This window comes from Passer montanus, unplaced genomic scaffold (assembly GCF_014805655.1).
Source record: "Passer montanus isolate IOZ18808 unplaced genomic scaffold, ASM1480565v1 scaffold11, whole genome shotgun sequence".
NCBI lineage: Eukaryota > Metazoa > Chordata > Aves > Passeriformes > Passeridae > Passer > Passer montanus.
This window is the reverse complement of record NW_024357613.1, coordinates 2,812,784-2,833,514: the sequence shown is the minus strand read 5'-3', so window position 1 is coordinate 2,833,514 and position 20,731 is coordinate 2,812,784. Positions and strand designations below refer to the sequence as shown.

Genomic DNA, 20,731 nt, shown 5'->3' with positions numbered 1-20,731 from the left:
GTACAAAATCTAACAGGAAACAATACTGCTGTACTCCTCCTTGATACACAAGCAAATTCTTAAAGGACTCTTGACAGGAAATCAGACACAGAAGATACACATGCAGGAGGTGGCACAATCACATCTCCCTTTCTCCTGACAGGGACTGCATACGCCTCAACACCCCATATTTTTGGATGACAGGTTACAGCAAAGTAAATGTTGAAATAAAGAGATTGAAATTGATCTTATTTTTTGGAAGAAAGGTAAATATGGAAGACTGATCAGAAGCAGTTCATACAAGCCTTTTTCTTATTCTAGACCTTTAGCCTTTGACAGCCTGTGTTTGCTTGCTGTTGGGTTTTTTCCCTGGAACTCCCAAGTTTCATAATTTAATACTCTTTTATTAAATAAGACACCAACTCCTAAATCTTACAGTTTCTATACCTGTTCAGTAATGACAGTTCTTTGGCACTTGTATGCCACCTTGACAGATTCCATGTTACTAGAAGGAAGAATACTGCTTTAGAAAACAGAACACCCGGCTTTCACTGCATGGAAGATTTTGTCTCATGTAAGAAACCCAGTGAAGAAGTCAGGCCTCCCCTGATCATTTCTAAATCCCCCATTTGTTGACAAGCAGAATCACCAAATGGGCAGCTATCATATTCTTCCAAGACAGCATGGCTAAGGAACTTCACCATCATTTACCTCATAATACACCTCTGCCACTAGCCCATGCACTGGTGTTTGAACCATCGAACCGTAGCACCAAGTATTTGAGTAGTGGCTAGCAAAGCAAATAACTTACGTGTTTCAGGAGTCCAAAAAGGCAGACCAGATCTACTGAAGAGATCTTCAAAGCGATATAGATGTGTTTAAACAAAAAGTATGATTTCCAAACTCCTCAAGTGAGCATAGTGTTGGTTCTCCCTTCCACCTCTTCCCACACAGGACTCTCCATCAGTAAAATTAACCACACACACAACTGATTTCAAGGCAAAAATCACCACTTCCTAGGTTCTCTGAGGATGTGTCTGACCCAATAAACGCCAATAACTGAAGAAGTCTCAGAGGCAATGGGCAAGAGTGACATGCAGTGACCACAGTGACTCAGCACAGCTGCTGCAGAGGAGCTGACTCCACCTCAGCAAAGTCCACATGAAGGTGGACTTTATTTTACATAAAAAACCTATTAACAGCTGAGGGGGTCAATTGGTGGTATAAACATTTCTCTTTGAGTGCATAAAGAAACTATGAATGTCTCAAGTTTGAGACATCAGCATGGGGGGAGTAAATACCTGGCTCAGTCCACCAGAGTATAAAAACCAGACAACTAGAATTCTGTAGAGAACAATGGGCTCCAGCTGGCCTCAAGCCACACATGCCTTCCCATCAGCATCCTGACAGTGAGTATATTAGAGACACCAGTAACAGGAATCCCACTGGTATTGTGATTGAACTGTGTATTGAAATGCCTGTATTTTGATTTCCTTTATGCTAAATTCTTATATTAGACATCTCTCAGGTACTAAAAAAATTAAAATGCTGTAAGAGATAAGACCAAAAAACACTCTAGAGGAAAAGCAGATTCAAGGACTCAGCTTTTAAGAACCATACAGGAATTATGAAGCAGTCACCAAGTAAAAAAAATCAGGACTGCATGGCAAGCATAACTGGAAAGGGATAGCAGCAAGCTGACAGAAAAGAGATCCAGAATGAAAATATCCATTTCACTGGATGGAACAGTTAAATACTGTCTTTCACTCCTTGGCTTTACAACCAGGTGAAATGAACAGTACATACATTTTTTAAGCATTGCTTCAAAACTGCTGTAACAGAGTCGGTTGGTTATAAACCACAACACCCATTTTGCTCTTTGCCATCTTTAAGATTTAATATGTGTTATACTGGAAACACTTTTCCTAGCTGACATGAAAGTTAACACAAAGAACGAACACCTTACAGTATTCTGACAGGTGCAAAACAAATTATCCTTCCTAACTCATGCAAAGCAAATACTCCCTGCAGGAAGACATGTTTTGACTGTTGTTACATATCTGAACACAATTCTTCCTGCCTGCTTACACCATCGTTGCTCTTACTGTAAAGGCTGTCCTCCCCATAATATTACGATTCCCTTTTTTTCATAGGCAAAAAAGAAACTTACGCTGCATAGGCCTTAGCAATCCTCATGAACATAACTTCATCTCCTCCTTTATCTGGATGGTATTTCAGGGATAGTGCACGGTACTGTTTCTTTATTTCCGATATACTTGCTCCCTTCAAAAGGAAAGGTTTGCATTTATTAATAAATACCTTAAATAAAATTCATTCTTATATATAATCCTAATATACATTGTGTAGTATTTTTCTGAATCATTAACTGAAGAATTCTGTTCTAATATAGGACCATGAAACTATATTTCATTAAAACATTATTATTTTTCTGATAACATTCTTACAACCATTATGTTTTTAAATGAAGACAGAAGTTCAGAGTCTAACTAAAACACACTCAGATGACTGAATACTGGGTTTTATATGGATTATTTTGCTTGTCAATCCATAGGAACAAAAAAAGGAAGGATTTCTTATCTGTTTGGCAAATCTTAAACATATTCATGAATACAAGAAGTCTCAATTGCAATATTCTTTTATTTAAGCATAGTTCATAGATCAAGTATGATGGTCCACTTGCAGTTTGTATGCAGAAATAAATCTGTCAGTCACCAAGAACAGCAGATTTCCCTGCCACTTAAACACCTTTGACTAGAGTCATCCTACTCATAAATTATTTCACACTTCTTGAACAAAGGGAATACATTGCCTATACCTGAGAAAGATTGATTTTTATTCTACTCCAACATGTTTTTAAATGCCACCAACAGAATTCCATGTGCATTAACTTCCAGCTTGGACTGTGAGCTTCACTACTCAAGACAACAAACAAAACTTTATAGTAAGTTCAGCTGAAGTTTTTTCTATATGTTATCTGCTAGTTTTTCACAACAATTACCACAAGACTTTTCAATATTTTGTGCCAGAGAAGCCTAGCACGCTGACCTTAACTGCATAATAAACACACAAGAATTTGTTCACAGTTCACTGTTTCAACAAATTTAAACCAGAAATTAAACTACACTGAAGCTTCACTTGCTGTTACTTTATCTCACTACCCTGAGGCTTCACTTGCTGTTACTTTATCTCATTTTATACAGTCTGCCATATTCTAACACTATTTTTCAAGAGCATGCCTAATTTAATGCACAGGATAAATTTACTCCATTATAAATTAGACTTCAACTAAAACCAGGTGTTTCAAGACTAGACAAAAAATGCCAGCGAGGGAGAAGATGCTAGAAAGTAGGAGGAAAAGAACAAAGGGAAAGAAAAAACCCCAGGCTGTTTGAGATATGTTTTCATGGCTCACATGAATGCTGCCTGTAAAAAAAAAAAAACCTAATTTCGTCTCTCTGACACAGAAGGTGCACACAATCCCAGAAAAGTTGACAAGTTTTCCATCTACATTAATTTCTTACTTCTCATTTTCAAAAGCTAGGCCATGGAGGTTAGGCCTGACTTACAGAAATGCTTAGTTAGCAGCCTTGGACAGCTGGTGTCAGTCTGCTTGGAACACAGAATGTGCCTGTATATAATCACTTTTGAGATTCATCTTTATGCCTTGGATTCCACCTTTAAAATTGCAGTACAGATACTTATTAAGCAAATAATTACTATTTGAGCACCTCGTGTGCTAGTGAATTTCAGTGGTATGCTTCAAAAAGCGCTATTCTATGTTCAAAACACAGTGCTGGTACTGCATATAAAAATCAGGTGTAAGTACATTATCTGGACTTTGCTGGTGCTGTGGTTCTTCTCTGGAAAAAAAAGCCTCTTGTCATAAATTTATATGCTAACATAAAAAAATAATCTTGACTAGAGTATGAATGCAAAGAAGAAGTGAATTACTGTGCATCAAAACTTTGAAGTGCTTGCATCTGCAACCATTTTATTTTTATTTAAAGTTTGGGGGGAGGGGGTTGCTGATGTTTTAGGGTTTTTTTAACAACAATAACAGTTCCATTATCTAACTACACTTCAGCATCTGTATCACTTCATCAGCAGGACTGGCTACAACTCTTAAGACTCCACTTGAATGATAACAGAAGAAATCTGTTCATTTTTCACATAGTCCGAACTGAAAATCTTTCTAAAGATTTAATAGAGATTGCCTGATAGCAAGAAACAGACTCAGATTTTGAACTCTTTTCTTGAGCCCTACTTCAACTATCTATCTTCACAACCATCTTTTCCTCCCCCCTTTAAAATCTATGGCTTTTGTTCAGCTTGTCCTTATGAGAACATGCTCCATCTCTCAGTTCTTGAGGCATTCCAGAACTGGTTTCTTTGCCTGGGTAAGTTTCACATGTCTTGAGCATGTGTACAAGTTTTCATCAATAAACACAAAGCTGTAATTCACTAGGTGCATTCCTTTCTTTCCCCTCTGGGTTGTTATTTGTAGAAATTTCAGAAGGATAACAAAGGAAAATACTCTGATGACCTAATCCTTAGCCTGATTTGTTTAATCAAAGTTAACCCAGTTATATGAATATTTAAACTGCATAGGTGTCTAACAGACACCATTTAACAGTAAAATCTTGTATTGCTCCTCCCTGTGCACCAGTGAGAGAACTCAAGTCAGCAATCAGTGAGTTGAGCAGTGGTTGAATTGCAGTAACTTGGCTCCAGACATGACAGGCAGGTGTTCTACCTGTCTGCTTGAAATAGGCTACAGACCTCTCACCTGCTATCTTATGGCCTTCTTAGCACAAGGTGCTGCTTTTCTCTGCTGACAAGTCAACATCATTTAAAGGCAAGAGATGTATTTGCTAAAGTTCACATAGAGATTAAGCTCTCTCATACTAACAATGTACATCACATTTAATCAAAACAGGTACATTCAAAGCTCATTCATGTTCTTGTGCTGAGCTGGATCCACAGTGTATTTCTTCAGGCTTGAGAGTGAAACATACTCAGACATCAGAACTGAAAAGATAACTCTACTGTTATTCAAAGCAGGAGCCTTGGATCAGGAAATAATTAACATGAGCAGACAATCTGCTTGAGGTATTGTGGTTAAGATGAAGAGTTTAAAAGAAGTTCAGAATGTCTGTCCTTGGGATGTGTAATTTTTTGCATCCATTTTGAATCAGTCCTTCAGTATAAACAAAGCACTGCATCTATTTTCTAGAAAGGCATTATATCTTTTTTTTAATCCTAGTTCAATAAACCTATTGGCTGGGATCACTGTTTAGAATTTGCTGTTTGTATTCACAGATACAACCAAGATTCAAGCTAGCCTGCACTACATCAAAATGTGCATCACCTGCATCCTTCAATGAAACCTCTCATTTACAAATATTGCTCTGTACAGAAACTATAAATCAAATGAATTCACATTCTTGTTTATACAGTTACTTCAGCAACCCTAAAAGTTCCTGTTCAAAAGATTTACAGAGGGCATAGAAAACAGATGTTTTGGTTGTTTTCCTGTACTCAAAAGAGGAAAACAACATCAGAATAGATTTTAAAACACCCATCTCACTATATTACTAGAATTTTGAAGGTGCTAGACATAAAAGATATAAATTGGTACAGATACAGGCAAAAACATGTAACAACTGACTTTATAACATGCAGCAGTAACTTTCACATGATAAAAAAGAACAAAAACACTAGACAGATTCACTAAACTTACTTTGTTTGAAAAACCAAGTCCAATATCAGACATCTACACACAGCATATACAGTTACAGTAGTACAGACTAGTGAAAGATGTTATTACTTACGGGATCTAAATGTAACACTTCATAAGGGTTGTATTCCTGATACTCTCTGTCTGTTTTGGAAACTTTGTATGCAAGGAACAAAAATAATGCCCAGCCAGCAAGGAGGACTATTTTCCTGTTTGGAAGAAAAAGAATTCTTTAAATACACAAATCCACTAGCTCTAGCACCATACTAATAACATTGAAAGCCATCTTATAGCACTCTTCAAGAAACAGTATTAAAACAGCAAGAAACACTAAAGCAGGTATTAGTATTTCAGTTTTAATACCACTTTTTCTCCTAGCTTTTAACAAGGACAATCCACTACCACAAAGTTTCCATTTTTTAACTGTCTCTCCTCAGCAGTATACACCACTATTTCCTATTTTTAAAGGATGATTTTAACTAGACCCTAGACAATGTGTTAAAAAGAAGAAAAAAAAAAAAAAACACAAAAAGCTGACACAGGTGCTTAACAGACAGAAAACATTTTGAGGATAGGAGTAACAAGGAACTGATAAAAAGGTTCACCATCAAACAAAGTTGTTATTATTATATGAGTATTTTTGTTCACATACTAAATATTTAAATCAAAATATTGCACTAGCACTACTACTTTCAGTGAGAGAGAATTATTTTTTTGAACAAATAAATGCATTGTTTACTTTTTCTACAGCTGAGGCTCACTGGTCTCATTCCTCAGGTATTTTACACAGGACAAACAGCATGCATCTTGATTTCAAGTCCTACTAGACAATAACGATCCCTTATTAATTATTCAAGTATTGCAGATTGCAAATGTCTCTTTCGTAATGCAAAAGTAACTACTCCCTGCTTTTATTACAAACCAGTATATTTCTATATAAAATGAAGTAAGAATTGCTTTAATGGAAAGCCGTGCAAACACAACGTACGTACTTCACTGTAGGAATGATGTTCTGCTGCGGTTTCAGCAGTCGCAAGCGGTACCACAAACACCTGCCATATACGTTCCTGATATTCTTTAGTCGGATTTGTTCTAGAAAAATAGAGAGATTGTGATTAACCAAGCTGACAAAACACAGAACAGCAAACATGCCCACCTCACCCCGAGCAGGTAGTACCAGGTCAGTTAGAGGACTAACATAAGGTCCAGCATCACCAGAGGAAAGAATGCTTTCTGTCCATTTAAGTGATGCTGTACATGCATAAACGTAAGAAGTTGGTCAGATTACTCTCTCTACCAAAAAGCAATCTGTCCCACAAAGTAACCATCACATGTGAACCTAACCTTTGCATACCATGCACCTGTAAACTTTGCTTCTGCCACTCAACTCCAAAAGTTTCCCATTTCAGTATGTCAGCTACTACATGGAAAAACAAACAGAATGCAACCCACAGGCAAACTGGTGTTTGTATACAAATAAAGAGTACAACAGGAGCAACAGCAAATTGTGGATAAATCAGATCTTTTTTGCTTTGCCTTTGTCTGACAAAAGAAGCTTCCTTTTCACACAAGTGAATTTACCATGCCACAGAACTGGCACACTGCCGCGCAATATCCTGCAGACCCTGATCACACTGCAGTGAACACCTTATACATTCCTCAAGGTAAAGCTCTGCAGTGAAATATGAATTGTACTTTCTCTGGATCTTAGCTCTGGAATCCATATTCTGTCAGGGAAAAAGATTCACAGTTTTAAAAGCAGACAAGTAGAGCTCTCTCGTTTCTTCTCAGTCCAGATCATAGCTTCGCATTACAGGGTAAGAGCACTTCAGACAACATCCTTTGATATGGGATTACAGGGAGATAAGTGTGTCTGGGGTGGGAGGAAATGCTTTTTCTCCAGTCAAAACCACTTTTCGTTTGATGGGCAAAATCCTTCACAATAGTCAATCTCTCCTACGGTTTTAAGAATAGGTATTAAAGAGCCTTGAAAAGCAAAGGCATAATGCACCCGTGGGGCTTTTGAGTTAATCTCACTAACACTAACCCATGCATCAAGGTACTGTTAAAGCACCCCTCTCACAAGAGGATGTGGACTGCCACTTCATTCCTGTAAATGATCTGGAAAAGCATCCCATGCTTGCTTTATTTCCCTCCACATTTTTCTTGATGCATCCAAAGTTCCTGAGATTCACAAACAGATTTTCCCCAATACAAATCTTACTCACAAAGGTTCTCACAAGTTCATATTATAGTGACTTAAAAAATGTATGTCAATGTCCAGCCAAAACTGCATCTTAATATAATTTTCAAGTTCAGAAATATAACTAGTACTGATACAAAACAAAACCTGAGTGCCTTATCGTTCACGACTTTGTCAGAGGCCTTACAGAAGTCTAGGTTGGTCTTCCCTTGTTGACTGCTGCAGTCACTTCTTTTGTATTCTGGGCATCCAAACAGGCACGAGTAGAAAGTGTTTAAGTAAACAGTTGACTTCTCTTGATCAGAACTTATGAAAACCTCTTGAAAATCCAGCTCTTTAACCCTGAGGCATCTGCTTCTTCTGCATGGGTAACGCAGACCACACAGTTCTTGGGTAAAACAGAACAACCTAACGGGTTGGAAAGGGTGGAGAAGACCTCAGGAGATCACCCAATCCAACCCTGCTGCCAAGAGGAGAGTCAAAAAAGCAGCTGCTCAAGGTCTGGCTCTAAGCCTTTGGAATGGCTTCAAAGACAGCTCACTGTGCCTCTGAACAACCTATTCTACAGTTTGACCATCCTCATGGGGCAAAAATTTCTCATATCTGTCTCAACCTCTGTTCTAATTTACCAATCACACGAAGGGCGAGAACACAGGACATACAGACACAGAAGAAAGCTAATTACAGGTTTGATTTCCAATTTTCAGAGATTACATTCAACCTCTGTTTACAATTCAGCCATGCCTGGCCTAAGTTTGATTTTGAAGTTCACCCATCTTACATACTTGTTTCCAAAGAAACAGGAGGATATATCCAATCCTCAGGAATGCTTGACAGTTGATCCCTACCAAGACCTAATATTTTTGTTTCAGGTTCTGGAGGTTTCAAAAAGTACTTAAAAAAAAAAAAGAAAAAAAAGAAACCTAAGGGGAGATTCTTTTTTATCCTTCTGAGAAAAAAAGAGAACATTGCACGTTTATTGTTATTGGACACAGGTAATTCTAGAAGAGAGAGAATGGAAAGAGGTACAGCTGCAATTATACTGAGAAGTTTTAATCCCCAGAATCTCCTTTCGGCTGCAACAAACAAAGGTCAGTTTTAGGAAAAAAAATACCACAAATAAGACTACTGGCATCAGTATTTATATCTAAAGCATACAGAAGTTTCAAAGGATCAGTCAATTTTTATGACAGCCAAAAACAAGCAAAAAGCTAATATCCAGAATACATGGAAGCCACCAGTTTTCTATTATTCTACCTCACACTGCAGGAAAGGACAGAAATACATCCTATCCTCCTGTGTTCTTTCTACCTTCAGGCTACTAGGAAAAGCAAAGTCACATAGTCCAGAATACAGTTCCTGTGGACTCTGTCAGAAAGAGAAATAGGAGGAGGTGCACATGAAATATTCTGCCCACCAGTTGCAGACAATTCATCCAAAGGAGAATGGTTGTGAAAGAAAATTACTTCTTTCAGCAAGGAGCACAGAGCGACACAGTTCTGCAGCCCTAGGAAATGCCAAGATCACTTTAAAGCCAGACTTTCACGTAACTCATTTGTAGTGTGTCATCCTCTCTTTTCTCCTGAATGGAAAATTTGTACCTGTGGAAAGCATCAAGAGGTACAAGTAATACACACAGCATGCAAGTCTTGAGTAAAGGTTACAGCACAGGGACACCATGGCTCTAAGCATTACATCTGTTCTGTTAGAACTGAGGTAACAGGCTCAGCCAAAACACTTGAGAGCTTCCCAGTTTCCTGGATTTTACTCAGGGTTCCACAGTTTCAATCCTCTAAACTGTACCCGTAAGTAGGCTCCTATTTACTTTCCACAGTTACATATGTGTGTGTGTGTATATATATATTTATTCAAGAATAACAGAAATCAAATAATTGCATGAACAACTTATTTACTGAGGTCTTGAACGGATGCTCTCTGTAAAAATTTACTTTCTTAAACATTTAACCATTTCTCACATAACAGATGAACTAGGAAAAGGCTACCTTACTGTTTCACTAGGTCATCTATGATTAACTCTATTGACATTTTCCTTGATAATTATTACAGAAAAAGACTCCACATGGATATAGTATGTTGTCTGAGAATAATTTTAAAAGTCACAGGATGAGGAAAAAAACCCACGTACTTACTTTCAAAAATGACACTGACAAACATTTATAATTATGTTGTAAAAGAAGGAACCCATCTTTGCCAGCAGCTCAAGAGGCAGGATTGAAACTCACAGCAAACTCACAAAGTCAGCAACTCCTCTGAAGTACTGAGCAATTTCAATTTTATTATAATAGGATTGACTTCTACTGTAAAACCCCAAATTAAGAGGCATGAAGCAAATTAAATTGATTTTAAAGTGTTCTAAAACACTGTTGCTTAAATGCAAAAGCCTTCAAATAAGCACTAGTGTTCCCACTGGGATTACTTAAAAAAAAATTTTAAATGGAAAGCATGTTTCAGGACTTTGAATGGACCATAGCAGTGAAGAATTAAACCATCTGATAGATGCTTTCTAACCTTAATGTCTATCATTATAAGAATTGTCCTCATTACCCTCATTATTTATCTATAAAGAGGTCATGTCCAGGTTAGCCTCTTAACTAAAACATTTATAGCTGAATAATCTCACCCTAGCTGTTGTCAAAGATTGTTCTCTCTAGTAAAAATTCACAGAAATAAGCCAAAAAAATAATGTGTTTTGAGTAACATTTTAAGTATTAAAACCCTAAGCAGTTCATTAACTACAAAGAGACCTGAGAAATACTTAACAGCAAAGCTGCTTTTTTTCCAGAGCATGTTTTGCAGCAACTAGATAAAGCTTAAAAGGAACAAAAAGTAACCTAACTTTCCATTCCCACAATTCCATGCATATTTGCTGACCAAAAGATAGCGTTTGTTACTAACAGCTTTAAAAAACAGCACCACAAGACAATTCAATATCCTGAAAGTTAACCTCTCTTCAGAGTTTACTTACCCAAGCTTTGTGTTTACAGTCAGCTGGGCACAGTTCCACATTACACTACTGCTAATCAAGCCATTTCCAAACCTTGTTCTTCCTATTAGTGTACTGTCTCATTTGCACTGACAAAACAGTCAGCGGAACCAACTATAATAATATTTAAGCTCTATCACCTAAATTAGCAAATTTATAGTAGGGCTGGAGCTATAGCTGCATTGCAAACCCTTAACAGAATCTGAGAGGAATCAGAAAACTGGATATTTTACTATGGAACAACACCCACATGAGTCAAGGTTATCAGTTTCAGACAAAGCCAACAACAATGCCGGGCTCCAAGATTACATGCTCTTACCCATTAACTGAATTTTATCCGTTTGGTGTGGGGAGGAAACCAGAACACATTCAATCCAAAATAAATGTAAACAAAACTCACTTAACATATCATCAATCATTAAAAATGTAGTCAATACAGTTCTGATGCACACCCTAAATAAACTCTAATAAAGGACAGAATTAGTGAACACAAGGATAAGTACCATACATCCATTTAGTATCAGTAGAGTCTTTGGTAAAGTCCTCTCAAAGAAGTAAACACACAGAACAGATCCTGCTAATACAGTCTGTGGTTTCCAAAACACTTTTGAAAAGTTCCTTTTACAAGTCTTCCAGAACAACCATCTAACTATTGCAAAAATAAATATGTGACTAGAAGACAGAGTGAATTGCCCATTCTCCCAGCAGAAGGAAATCACCAGGAGCTCTGCAGGAATCTGTGTTCAAACTACAACACATTTCATTAATAAGTAATCAGACTAAAAGAGTGAGTAGTAAAATAAAAGCTTATGGATTATACGAACTTATTCTGGGTAACAAGGACAAGGGCATCCTGAAGAATTGTAAAGATCAAGCAAGTGCACTTCTGAATGGCACATGAAATTGAGAGTATGAAAACAAAGTCCAGTGTGGGCTATCCCAATTCTATGTATACAAGGATGAGCTCAAGGCTGACCATTACCTCTCAGAATGCAATCTTGGTATTGTGAGAAACTGTTCTATGTAAAACTCAGCTGAATGCTTATTACTAATAAAAATCAGAGCATGTTTTAGAACATTCCTACAAGAAAAGGAAGGGATTATTACTCCACCACATAAGCTGGAGGTATGTCCAGCCTTGAGGCTGTACATACCTCAAATGTGATGCACAGTCCTAGCCCCACCTCTGAAAGAAGAACAACCAGAAAACATTCAATTAAGGTGAACAAGGGCCACCAAACGTGTAAGGAGATTTATGTCCAAAATATAATCTACAATCTGCCAGCTGAGAGAGCAAAGTGCAAGGAGAGGTAATGGAAGGCTGTAAAAAACCTAAGTGACAGCCAGGACTGAACATTTACTTCCTGAAGAGCGTTTACTTCCAGTAGAGCAAACAAGGATTGTTAAGCAACATCAGAAGCAGCTGCAAAACAAAGGTGATTATTTGCGGTGTGGGCAGCAGATACAGAGCCCTCCCTCACACAGGATGGTACAGATGCTATAGCAAAAGTTACTGAACTCAAAACCACTGGAAACACAGAATATGCAAAGGAAACACCATTTGTGCTTGTCCTTATTCCTTCCTTAAGGTGTTCACTTCTGTAATAGTACATAAAAAACCCACCTGATCTGACCCAGTAGTCTATGCTTTTGTTTCTAAAGAAAAAAGGGTATTTGAAACTTTACTGACAAGGTAAGCCTTTGTAGAAGCCACAATGCTTACACATATCCTAGTTTCAAACAGGTCATCCAACCAACCATGATAAAGGAATCTTCTGAATTTAAAATGCGTGTAAGCAATTTCCTGTAAAAGAGAAATACTAGGTGAAAATCTGCAAACACCTCTTAAATCTTCTTAATTGTATACTTATTTAAAAACTGGTGCAGACACTGATCTTTTTGCTCAGGAAAGAAATTAGGTGCCTGTTTTGTGCTCTTGCACCTGTACCCTGCTCTTGATATTTCTGGCCAGCACACCATGAAACTGAGATACATGCCAGGTCCTGGCTAGTAAGTGAGGGAAAGGCCTAGAAACCCCACAACCAGCAAACCAAAAAAAAAACAAACACCCCAAAATATGGAATCACTATTGATTCCATTTCCTGCCATGTACCTTGCTTCTCTCTCAAATTTCCTGCTCCTTCTCCAGGAACAGTTTAGCTGCCCATGAAACCATAACTGAATCTAATTCTCTAATGCATAGCCTGTATATCCTGGTAGTTTAGTGTCATCTCTGTGAGTAGTCAAGACAACCTTACAGCAACTATTAAATGAACAAGGTGTGCAATAAAACCTTCAGTACACTGTTTTCATAACCTTCCATAACACAGGATGAATTTTTTAAAAACAGAAACTACTTTATTTTTATGCACACGTAATGAAAGATAAAGTTCTTATAACAGTTTGATCCTTAACTTGCCACAAAACAGCTTCTCAGCATTTTGTATTCTGGACAGTCTTGAAGCTACTCAACTAATCTCTAATACAGGGCTATTAATTTTATTTTACTGCTAGGAAGCTATAGTGGTTATAGTAAGATTACAATTTTTTTTTTTAATTCCATGAAAAGACAGGTTGTTGGTTTTTTTTGTTTTTTTTTTTTTTTTTCCAAGTAACACAGTAGTTTGGATAACTCTATACAAATGCTTTGTTTTGAAAAATATTTTAGCAATAATTGCCAGACTTGACTAGTGGCATCTCATGATGTTTGCCTCTTCTTCAAATGTTTCTCAAAAAAACCCTACCGCTTCAAAACAGCAAAATAGTGGAAAAAAAAATTAACAAAACAAAGTTAAGTATCACCACTACATTATATTCTGCCTTCAAACAGTCACCTAATAAACTGTATTTTTCAGAACTTGAAACAACTTATGCCAACCATGGTATACTCAATCTCTCAAAAAGCTCAATTTGTAGGTAATAACAGTCCTTAGATGCATGACTGAGTTTCACTGACTCTCCTCCCACTTCCTGACACAGCGATAAAAGGTTATATTAACAGGAAAGGATAAGCACACACATATGGGCACAAAATGCTTCTATTCACAGATATCAAGTTTTCACACCCATGCTTATCCACCACATTAGCAATGAGCATGGCATCCTGTGGTTTATCCTGTCCTTTTATCCTGTCCTTTAGCAGCATCCTGTACTTTATCCTGCATTACAAACGCCAAAATGCTGTGAAATACTTTGGAGCAAGGTTAATGAGATTTCAGTGACTGTGGGCAAGGACAGGCATCACAGTTAACCCACTCCAACCAATCTTATCTCACACCAGAGGATTAGGAGCCTCACAGAAGAATTTTACCCAGAGTGGGAGCAGCAGCAATGCTGCTTCCTCTCCCTCAGTTGCTGTGAGGTACAAGTGCTCATTACTCCATTACAGATAAAACCAAAGAAGTGCTGCCTGCATTCTCTGCACTGGCTTGAGTCACATCCAAGACGAACATTCACTGTTTGTCTTCAGCCAAATAAACTTCACAGCCTCAGTTTCCCTACCTGCATCTTAAAGCAGGGGATTAATATGAGAATCTCTGAGGTCAGCCTCAACTCACACAGATGAAAAACACACCAAAAAACTAGAGAAACCTTCATTATTGACACTACTGCACAGAAATATCCAGTATAGTGGGCAGATATACTGAGAAGAATGGTTCCTAAGACCTAAGAAAAAAACTAAGCAAACCTTTACAGAACAACTTTCTCAGGACTTCTGATCAAGGTTTTGAATGCGAGTTCCAAGTATACAAGAAGCCCTACTGTTTAAAAATAGCAGTACAGTAAAAAATAAACAAAATAATATTAAGTATCAACATGGTATTATATTCTCCCTTTTAACACTCACCAAGTAAGCTGTGGTTTTTAAATATTTCTGTATATTTGCCCACCCGTGATACAAAAAAGGCTGGAATAGCACTAGAGTTCTCTAACTGCCTGTGCTCCTTCCTACAGGCAACCTCAAAGATTAGCAGGAAAGTGCCTTTTTTAACCAGATTTTTTAAAGTTATTCTTTGTATTAGCCCAGTGTTCAAGAAAACTTTAGCCACAGCTCACACAGAAATACTTGAGAGGGGAGGGTGGAAAGGAAAAATGTTAGTAGTGAGCAACAGGACAACATACAGCCCTGCTGGGGAGCAGCAACAAAAACAAGTAAAAGCCAAATAAATACATTTTTAAAAATATGCAACACCATAGACTTTGTATGGATTTCTATTATAATGAAAGTTAAATAAATAGCTTTTATCTATTTCATATCAATACTTTTTTTTTCTAGGTACAAAAATGCAGCTGGTTTTCTTCCCTTCCCTACAGTAGGTTTTTATGTTCTTAAACTTCAAGAAGGAAGATTTACATTCCAAACAGAATAGCTCCTACAGCCTCTTTGCTCTCAGAGAAGAGACTGGAATCTTGTTTTATCGTGATCCTTGCATTCACAGCTGTTATTCTTAGGGGTTTGTGAAATGTTTTTAACATCTTGTTTTGTTCAAGTTACTATAAAAAAAACTCAGGATAGATACTTCTATTCTTTCCATCAGCTTTGTAACAAATTATGAATACCCAATGCTCTAAACCAGGACAATTTATTTAATGTAGACCAAAAGAAACTAAAAAAGATGAAATAGCAAGGTTCCAGATACAGGTACTTAACTACAAAGCACATCACAATCTCTGACCACCTATTTCAGCACAGCTTTATAATTATGTGTCTCAATCCAGCAGCACAGGTATAAGTCAAAAAGTACACAAAGTTCTGCAAACATATCAGCATTGCGCAACAACTTCCATATTATCCAACTGAATTAATTCACCCCTTGCTCCCCATTTCCTTTCTACATTTAATCTACACAAGCTTACACTGAAACTTCAAAGCAAGTCCAACAGCAGGAAGGTACTTTGATGGACACTCCTCCACCCCTAACTGCTGAGGGAAAAAAAATAATCTTTTTCTTCAACTCTCACAATTAACTTTTAGAAAAACAACTTGAAAATTCCCATTGCAGAAAATACCTTTTTATTAAGAATGAATCTGCACAACAGATTCAGAACAACTTTTTAGCAACCACATTTTTTGTTCCAAGAGCAGTCCTTGCAATGGTTTTACTCACAGTAATTAGGCTAAATTAATACCAGTATTTTCCCAAAACAAAGGTAACCTAGAAAGAGTATGCCTTTTTGCAGTAATAAAACATATATACACACATATGTTTTAAAGAAACAAGGATAAGCAATATAGCCTGAAGCCATATTCACCATCACCAACACTGAAAGAATCAGTCTTCTTTCCCTCAGTCACATCCTGTACCATCCCAGCTACAGAGTCTTACACAAAAATGAATACACATTAAAAGTAAGACAGAAGAAAGAGAAGAAAAAAGGGACAACAATCAATTTTAGCTAAAATTACTTTCTTCCACTCCTATACACTAGTGCTCTATTTGGCACAAAGGATGGGGAGAAATACAAGGCTTAACTCAGTTAGAGCACTGCTACCTCGATGCAATTATGAAACTTCAGTCCAAGGCACAAAGCTGAACAATTAACCTTCTATAAAGGCCTTATTAGCTCTGGAGTGAACACCAAGGAGGTAAAATCATTTGGACAAGTCTGGTTTACGAAGTCAATTACCTGCTTGTTTGGTTCATCAAAGCTGAGGTAATGAAATTATGGGACACTTCACAGGGTGTTTGCACACCAGAGCAAAACCCTCCCAGATATTAGCATCAACCCCTACCACAGGCTGTAGCAACACTTCATATGGACTCTATCAGAATTGCCTGGAAAAAGCAGGTTTAGACACTCAGGAAAAAAAGCAGCTCCAATTTTTCTCAGTACTTTAGAAACATAAGTTACATCATGCTGTTCTTCCAGACAATAGTATTGAAAAGGCTTTCCAAAAGTTTATTATAAGAAGAACTAAAAGCAAAATGTTAATGGCTTGCCAAAAAAACTATTCTACTACAAATCTGACATTCGGTAACACATTTTGATTTTCCTTGAAGTAGTAAAGCAATACAGATCCAGCCTTACTTTCCAGGTTTCACTATCGCAAAAACAAACACTGAGTTTTGGGGGGATTTATTTATTCTATGAGCATTTACTACAAAACTACAGCACAGAACACATCCTAAAATATTACAGCCATCAGCAATTCCCAGATTTTTGCTGTACTTTTCCCTCCACTGGCACTCTGTAGTGTATCACAAACCAGCAATCCATGGCAGCAATCTGTAGATGGAAGCAGCAAGCACCAGTGGTGTGACCTCCCTGCAGTGAGCACTTCACCCTTGCGAAACACTAGCTCTAGTCTGCTCTTACAACACAGTGTAGCTGAAGCTCCTCTTCCAACACAGCTTTTACCAAAAAGGAATCTGCTCCGTGTCCTTTGGATGCTCTGGTTTGCATGGCAAAGGGGTCCTGAAGGGAGGAGGACAAGCACTGACCTGCTTCAAAAGCTGCCCCTGATCTGGTCTTGTTCACTCCTGCAGCTGGAGCTCGCCAGTACAACTGCACCTCACCAAGTGCACCAGGGGTGACAAAGGCTGGGTTCTCTAGCACAGGTGGAGCAAAACACAGCTCCAGAACAAAAATGTTACTTGGTTCTACACACAGAGGGCAGAAGTCTTGGCAGAGCTTGTTCTCTTTGGCCCAATACTGTGCCTCAGTACTGGAAACTCCACTGTAAACTAGCATCGAAATACCATCTCATACCAACATCCAGATATTTCTGCTCATCGAAGGAAGCGAGAGTTACTAGTGTTGGAAGATTCCTCTTCTGAAGACACAGGCCTTCTCTTTGCTTCTGAAATAAGTGGTTTTGCTGGTTTTTTAAACTAGTGAATTACACTGAAGACAAGAAGCAGTGGCTAAACAATTAGTATTTTCCATCATCACAAGGTTTTAATTTATTCCTGAAATCTTGTTCAAATGCTGGAACAGGCATGGTTGGATACATACAAAAAGCTGTGAGAAAAATACTGAGAGGATTTTGCTGGAAATTACTTGCCTAAGAGCCATACCCTTAAACAACTTAAACATCACAATGTTCTACTACTTAGCAGATTTACTTCATAAGAACTTACTTAGTAGATCAACATTAGTCCCAAATGATGATCTGCATGGCACCTCAACTCTTTGTTTCAACAGAGCCTGCAGAACAGAACTCAGTCAAGAGACTGCAGGCATGCATTAATGCATATGCTAAAAACTGGACTACATTCACATTTTAAAATCCATTAAGACAATTATGAGGCAGAAATCATTCTTCCATCTCCCATCATTTCCACTGGTGATTTTCACTTAGTTGACTCATTTCTTTGCACCAACAGCATAACAAAATCTACCTTTCGCTTTGGAAAGTACGGTTTGACACAGCTTTGTAAAAATCTAGCACTGAATGCAGAATAATATGCAGCAGGCCCTCTATATATTGGACAATGCTGCCTAGACAGAAAGAAATCAGTAATAAATTTAATAGCAGGCCTGTGTGGAAACTGGGTGAAATCCATACAGCCATATTCCAAAGTCAGGTTTTCATTTTCTGCCATTCTATAAGGATAGATGACAATCAACTATGTAAGGTGGTAAAGTGCTTCAAGTTTGACAGCATTTCTACAGCTTTTCCTGCTTCTGTCAGCCCCCTGAAACTGATGCAAACATCAGAGTGTCCCTGCTGGCCATACCATTCTGCACAGCATCTCAGGCATGTCACAGTGCTCTCCCAAGAAGCAGCTTTTAAGAACTACGGAGGAAGTAAAGCATTATTCAAGAGAAAAAGTGATTTTCTCTCCCACTGCCTCCCACCCTTCACCAGAACAAAAATAAAAATCTTGATGTTTGGAAAAAGGTTACAGAAGTAATATTTTCTCTCTGATTCCCCGCTCCACAAGAACAACCCAAAGATTACAAAACACCTTCAACAACACTAACGCCTCCCTCTTGCAACAGTCAGGAAGCAGAAAGAGGAGGCAGAGAAACCTTTCCTTTCAGCAGAGAGAACTAACTCCTCAGCTGTACAACAGGTAGTAAGTACCTGGAGGGCAGAGATCAGCCTTCCAAAGAGGTTCTCCAGCCAGGGCCCTGCCAGAGGCCACGGGCACGTCAGGCAGCAACCAAGACTGTGAACAGCTGTCATTTAGCACCAAAACAACATTTGCTCTATCCTACTCTTTACCAGAAGGTACAGGATTAAGATTTCATTCCTAGGTATTTCTTCTACGTACAAAACTAAGTTAAGCAGAACCTGGCAAGCCATTTAAAATGGCACCAAAGCCACTGAGTAACCACCAGATACTGAACGCAAAAAGATGCAAGGAACAAAAGGGATTCTTCTCAGATTGCAAAGCACAAGTGCTCTTAAGAGTTCAGTAGGTTTCTGCACTGGGAACCACTATCAAGCACCCCTGTTTTTAATAAGCACTTACCACCCAGCCTTTAAACACAATTTCTACAGCCTTTTTAATCTCAGAACTGCTGTTAAAGTGTGTTGCTCTGCAGCCTGTATACCAAAATGCCTTCTCCTTCCAAGAATAGAGGAATGCAAGAAAGAAAAAGTGGAAAATTACTTTGGAAATGAGATTTGGAACTAGTCAAAGAAACTTTATAACACCGTTCAGGGACACAAAGCATCACCCCGAAGGGTGAAAGAGAAATCCAGCCCCGGGGACATTTAACTGTGATTCGCAATGGGAAAAAAACAAACCCCCATTTTCGCACCCGCTGTGACCTTATGGCACATAAAAGCTGAACCCGGCAACTTTTCCTCTTTGTTCCCAACTCAATAGCTTGCTCTTTCCCCACCATCAAAATTTAGGTCATCCACGCTGAAGGGCTCCGCGAAGACAAGGGAGAACCCCCAGCCCAGACAAAGCGGCGGAGCCCGGCGCAGCGATGACTCTGCAGCAGCCGCGCCGCGGAGCCGGGCGCTCGGGGGGCGGCGGCCCCGGGACCCTCCGGCCGGCCCGGCACCGCTAAATGGCCGCCGGCAGCGCAGCTTTTTCCACAGTCGCCCCGAGCGCGGCGGCTCCGCGGCGGGCCCGGCCCGGCCGTGTCGCGGCGCAGAAGAAGCCGGCGGTGCCCGCGCTTGGGCCGCTCACCGGCGTGCTGGTCCCGCGGCCACAGGTAGTAGGTGGCGGGGATGACGATGAGCCCCACGAAGCTGGTGAGGAAGTAGAAGAACGTGTTGCCGCTGTCGTCGTACTGGAACTGCTGCCCCGCCATGGCCGCGCCGGCCGCCCGTCCCCGCCGCCGCCGGCGGCCCCCGGTACCGCCGCGCCGGGATCCCGCGAGATCGCAGGCCGCCCGCCCCGCGCAGGCCGCGCAAGGAGACGTGTCACGGCTCAGCCACCATAGCCCGAGCGGCGTCAGCGCTGCGGCCCCGCCCAGCCCCGCTCCGCTCCGCACGGAGCCCAAAGCCCGGGAGCGGGCAGCCGCGGGAGCGCGGGCGGATGTGGCTGTCGGGTGTAATTTCCCTGCTAAAGCAGGGTTGTCTCAGAGAATGTGCCGCAGAATCGCAGGTTCGTTAAGGCTGAAGGAAATTTCTGGATCTCGTCCAAACCCCCCTGCCAAGGAGTGGGTGACACGGGAACCCGCCCAGGCGGGGTTGGAATGGCCCCAGAGAGAGAATTCACGACCTGCCCCGGCAGCCTGTTCCAGCGCTCTGCGACCTTCCCGTGTAAAGTTTTTCCTCATGCTGAGGTGGAATTTCTTGTGTTCTAGTTTGTCGCCATTCTCACCATGTCACTCTGCACTATCGAAAGGTTGTCTCAGAGAATGTGCCGCAGAATCG

General features: G+C 39.5%; 1 protein-coding gene across 1 annotated transcript in view; it reads right to left on the bottom strand.

The window, feature by feature from the left end:
- SEC63 (SEC63 homolog, protein translocation regulator) overlaps window positions 1–20,163 on the bottom strand; it is a 54,869-nt gene extending 34,706 nt beyond the window's left edge. Inside the window, exons 1-4 of the mRNA XM_039727716.1 lie at window positions 20,040–20,163; window positions 6,730–6,829; window positions 5,832–5,946; window positions 2,150–2,262 (exon numbers count right to left, since the gene is read on the bottom strand). Coding sequence (XP_039583650.1) covers window positions 2,150–2,262; window positions 5,832–5,946; window positions 6,730–6,829; window positions 20,040–20,163 — 452 coding nt within the window. The remainder of the gene's footprint in view (window positions 1–2,149; window positions 2,263–5,831; window positions 5,947–6,729; window positions 6,830–20,039) is intronic.
- Window positions 20,164–20,731: the final 568 nt, after the last annotated feature.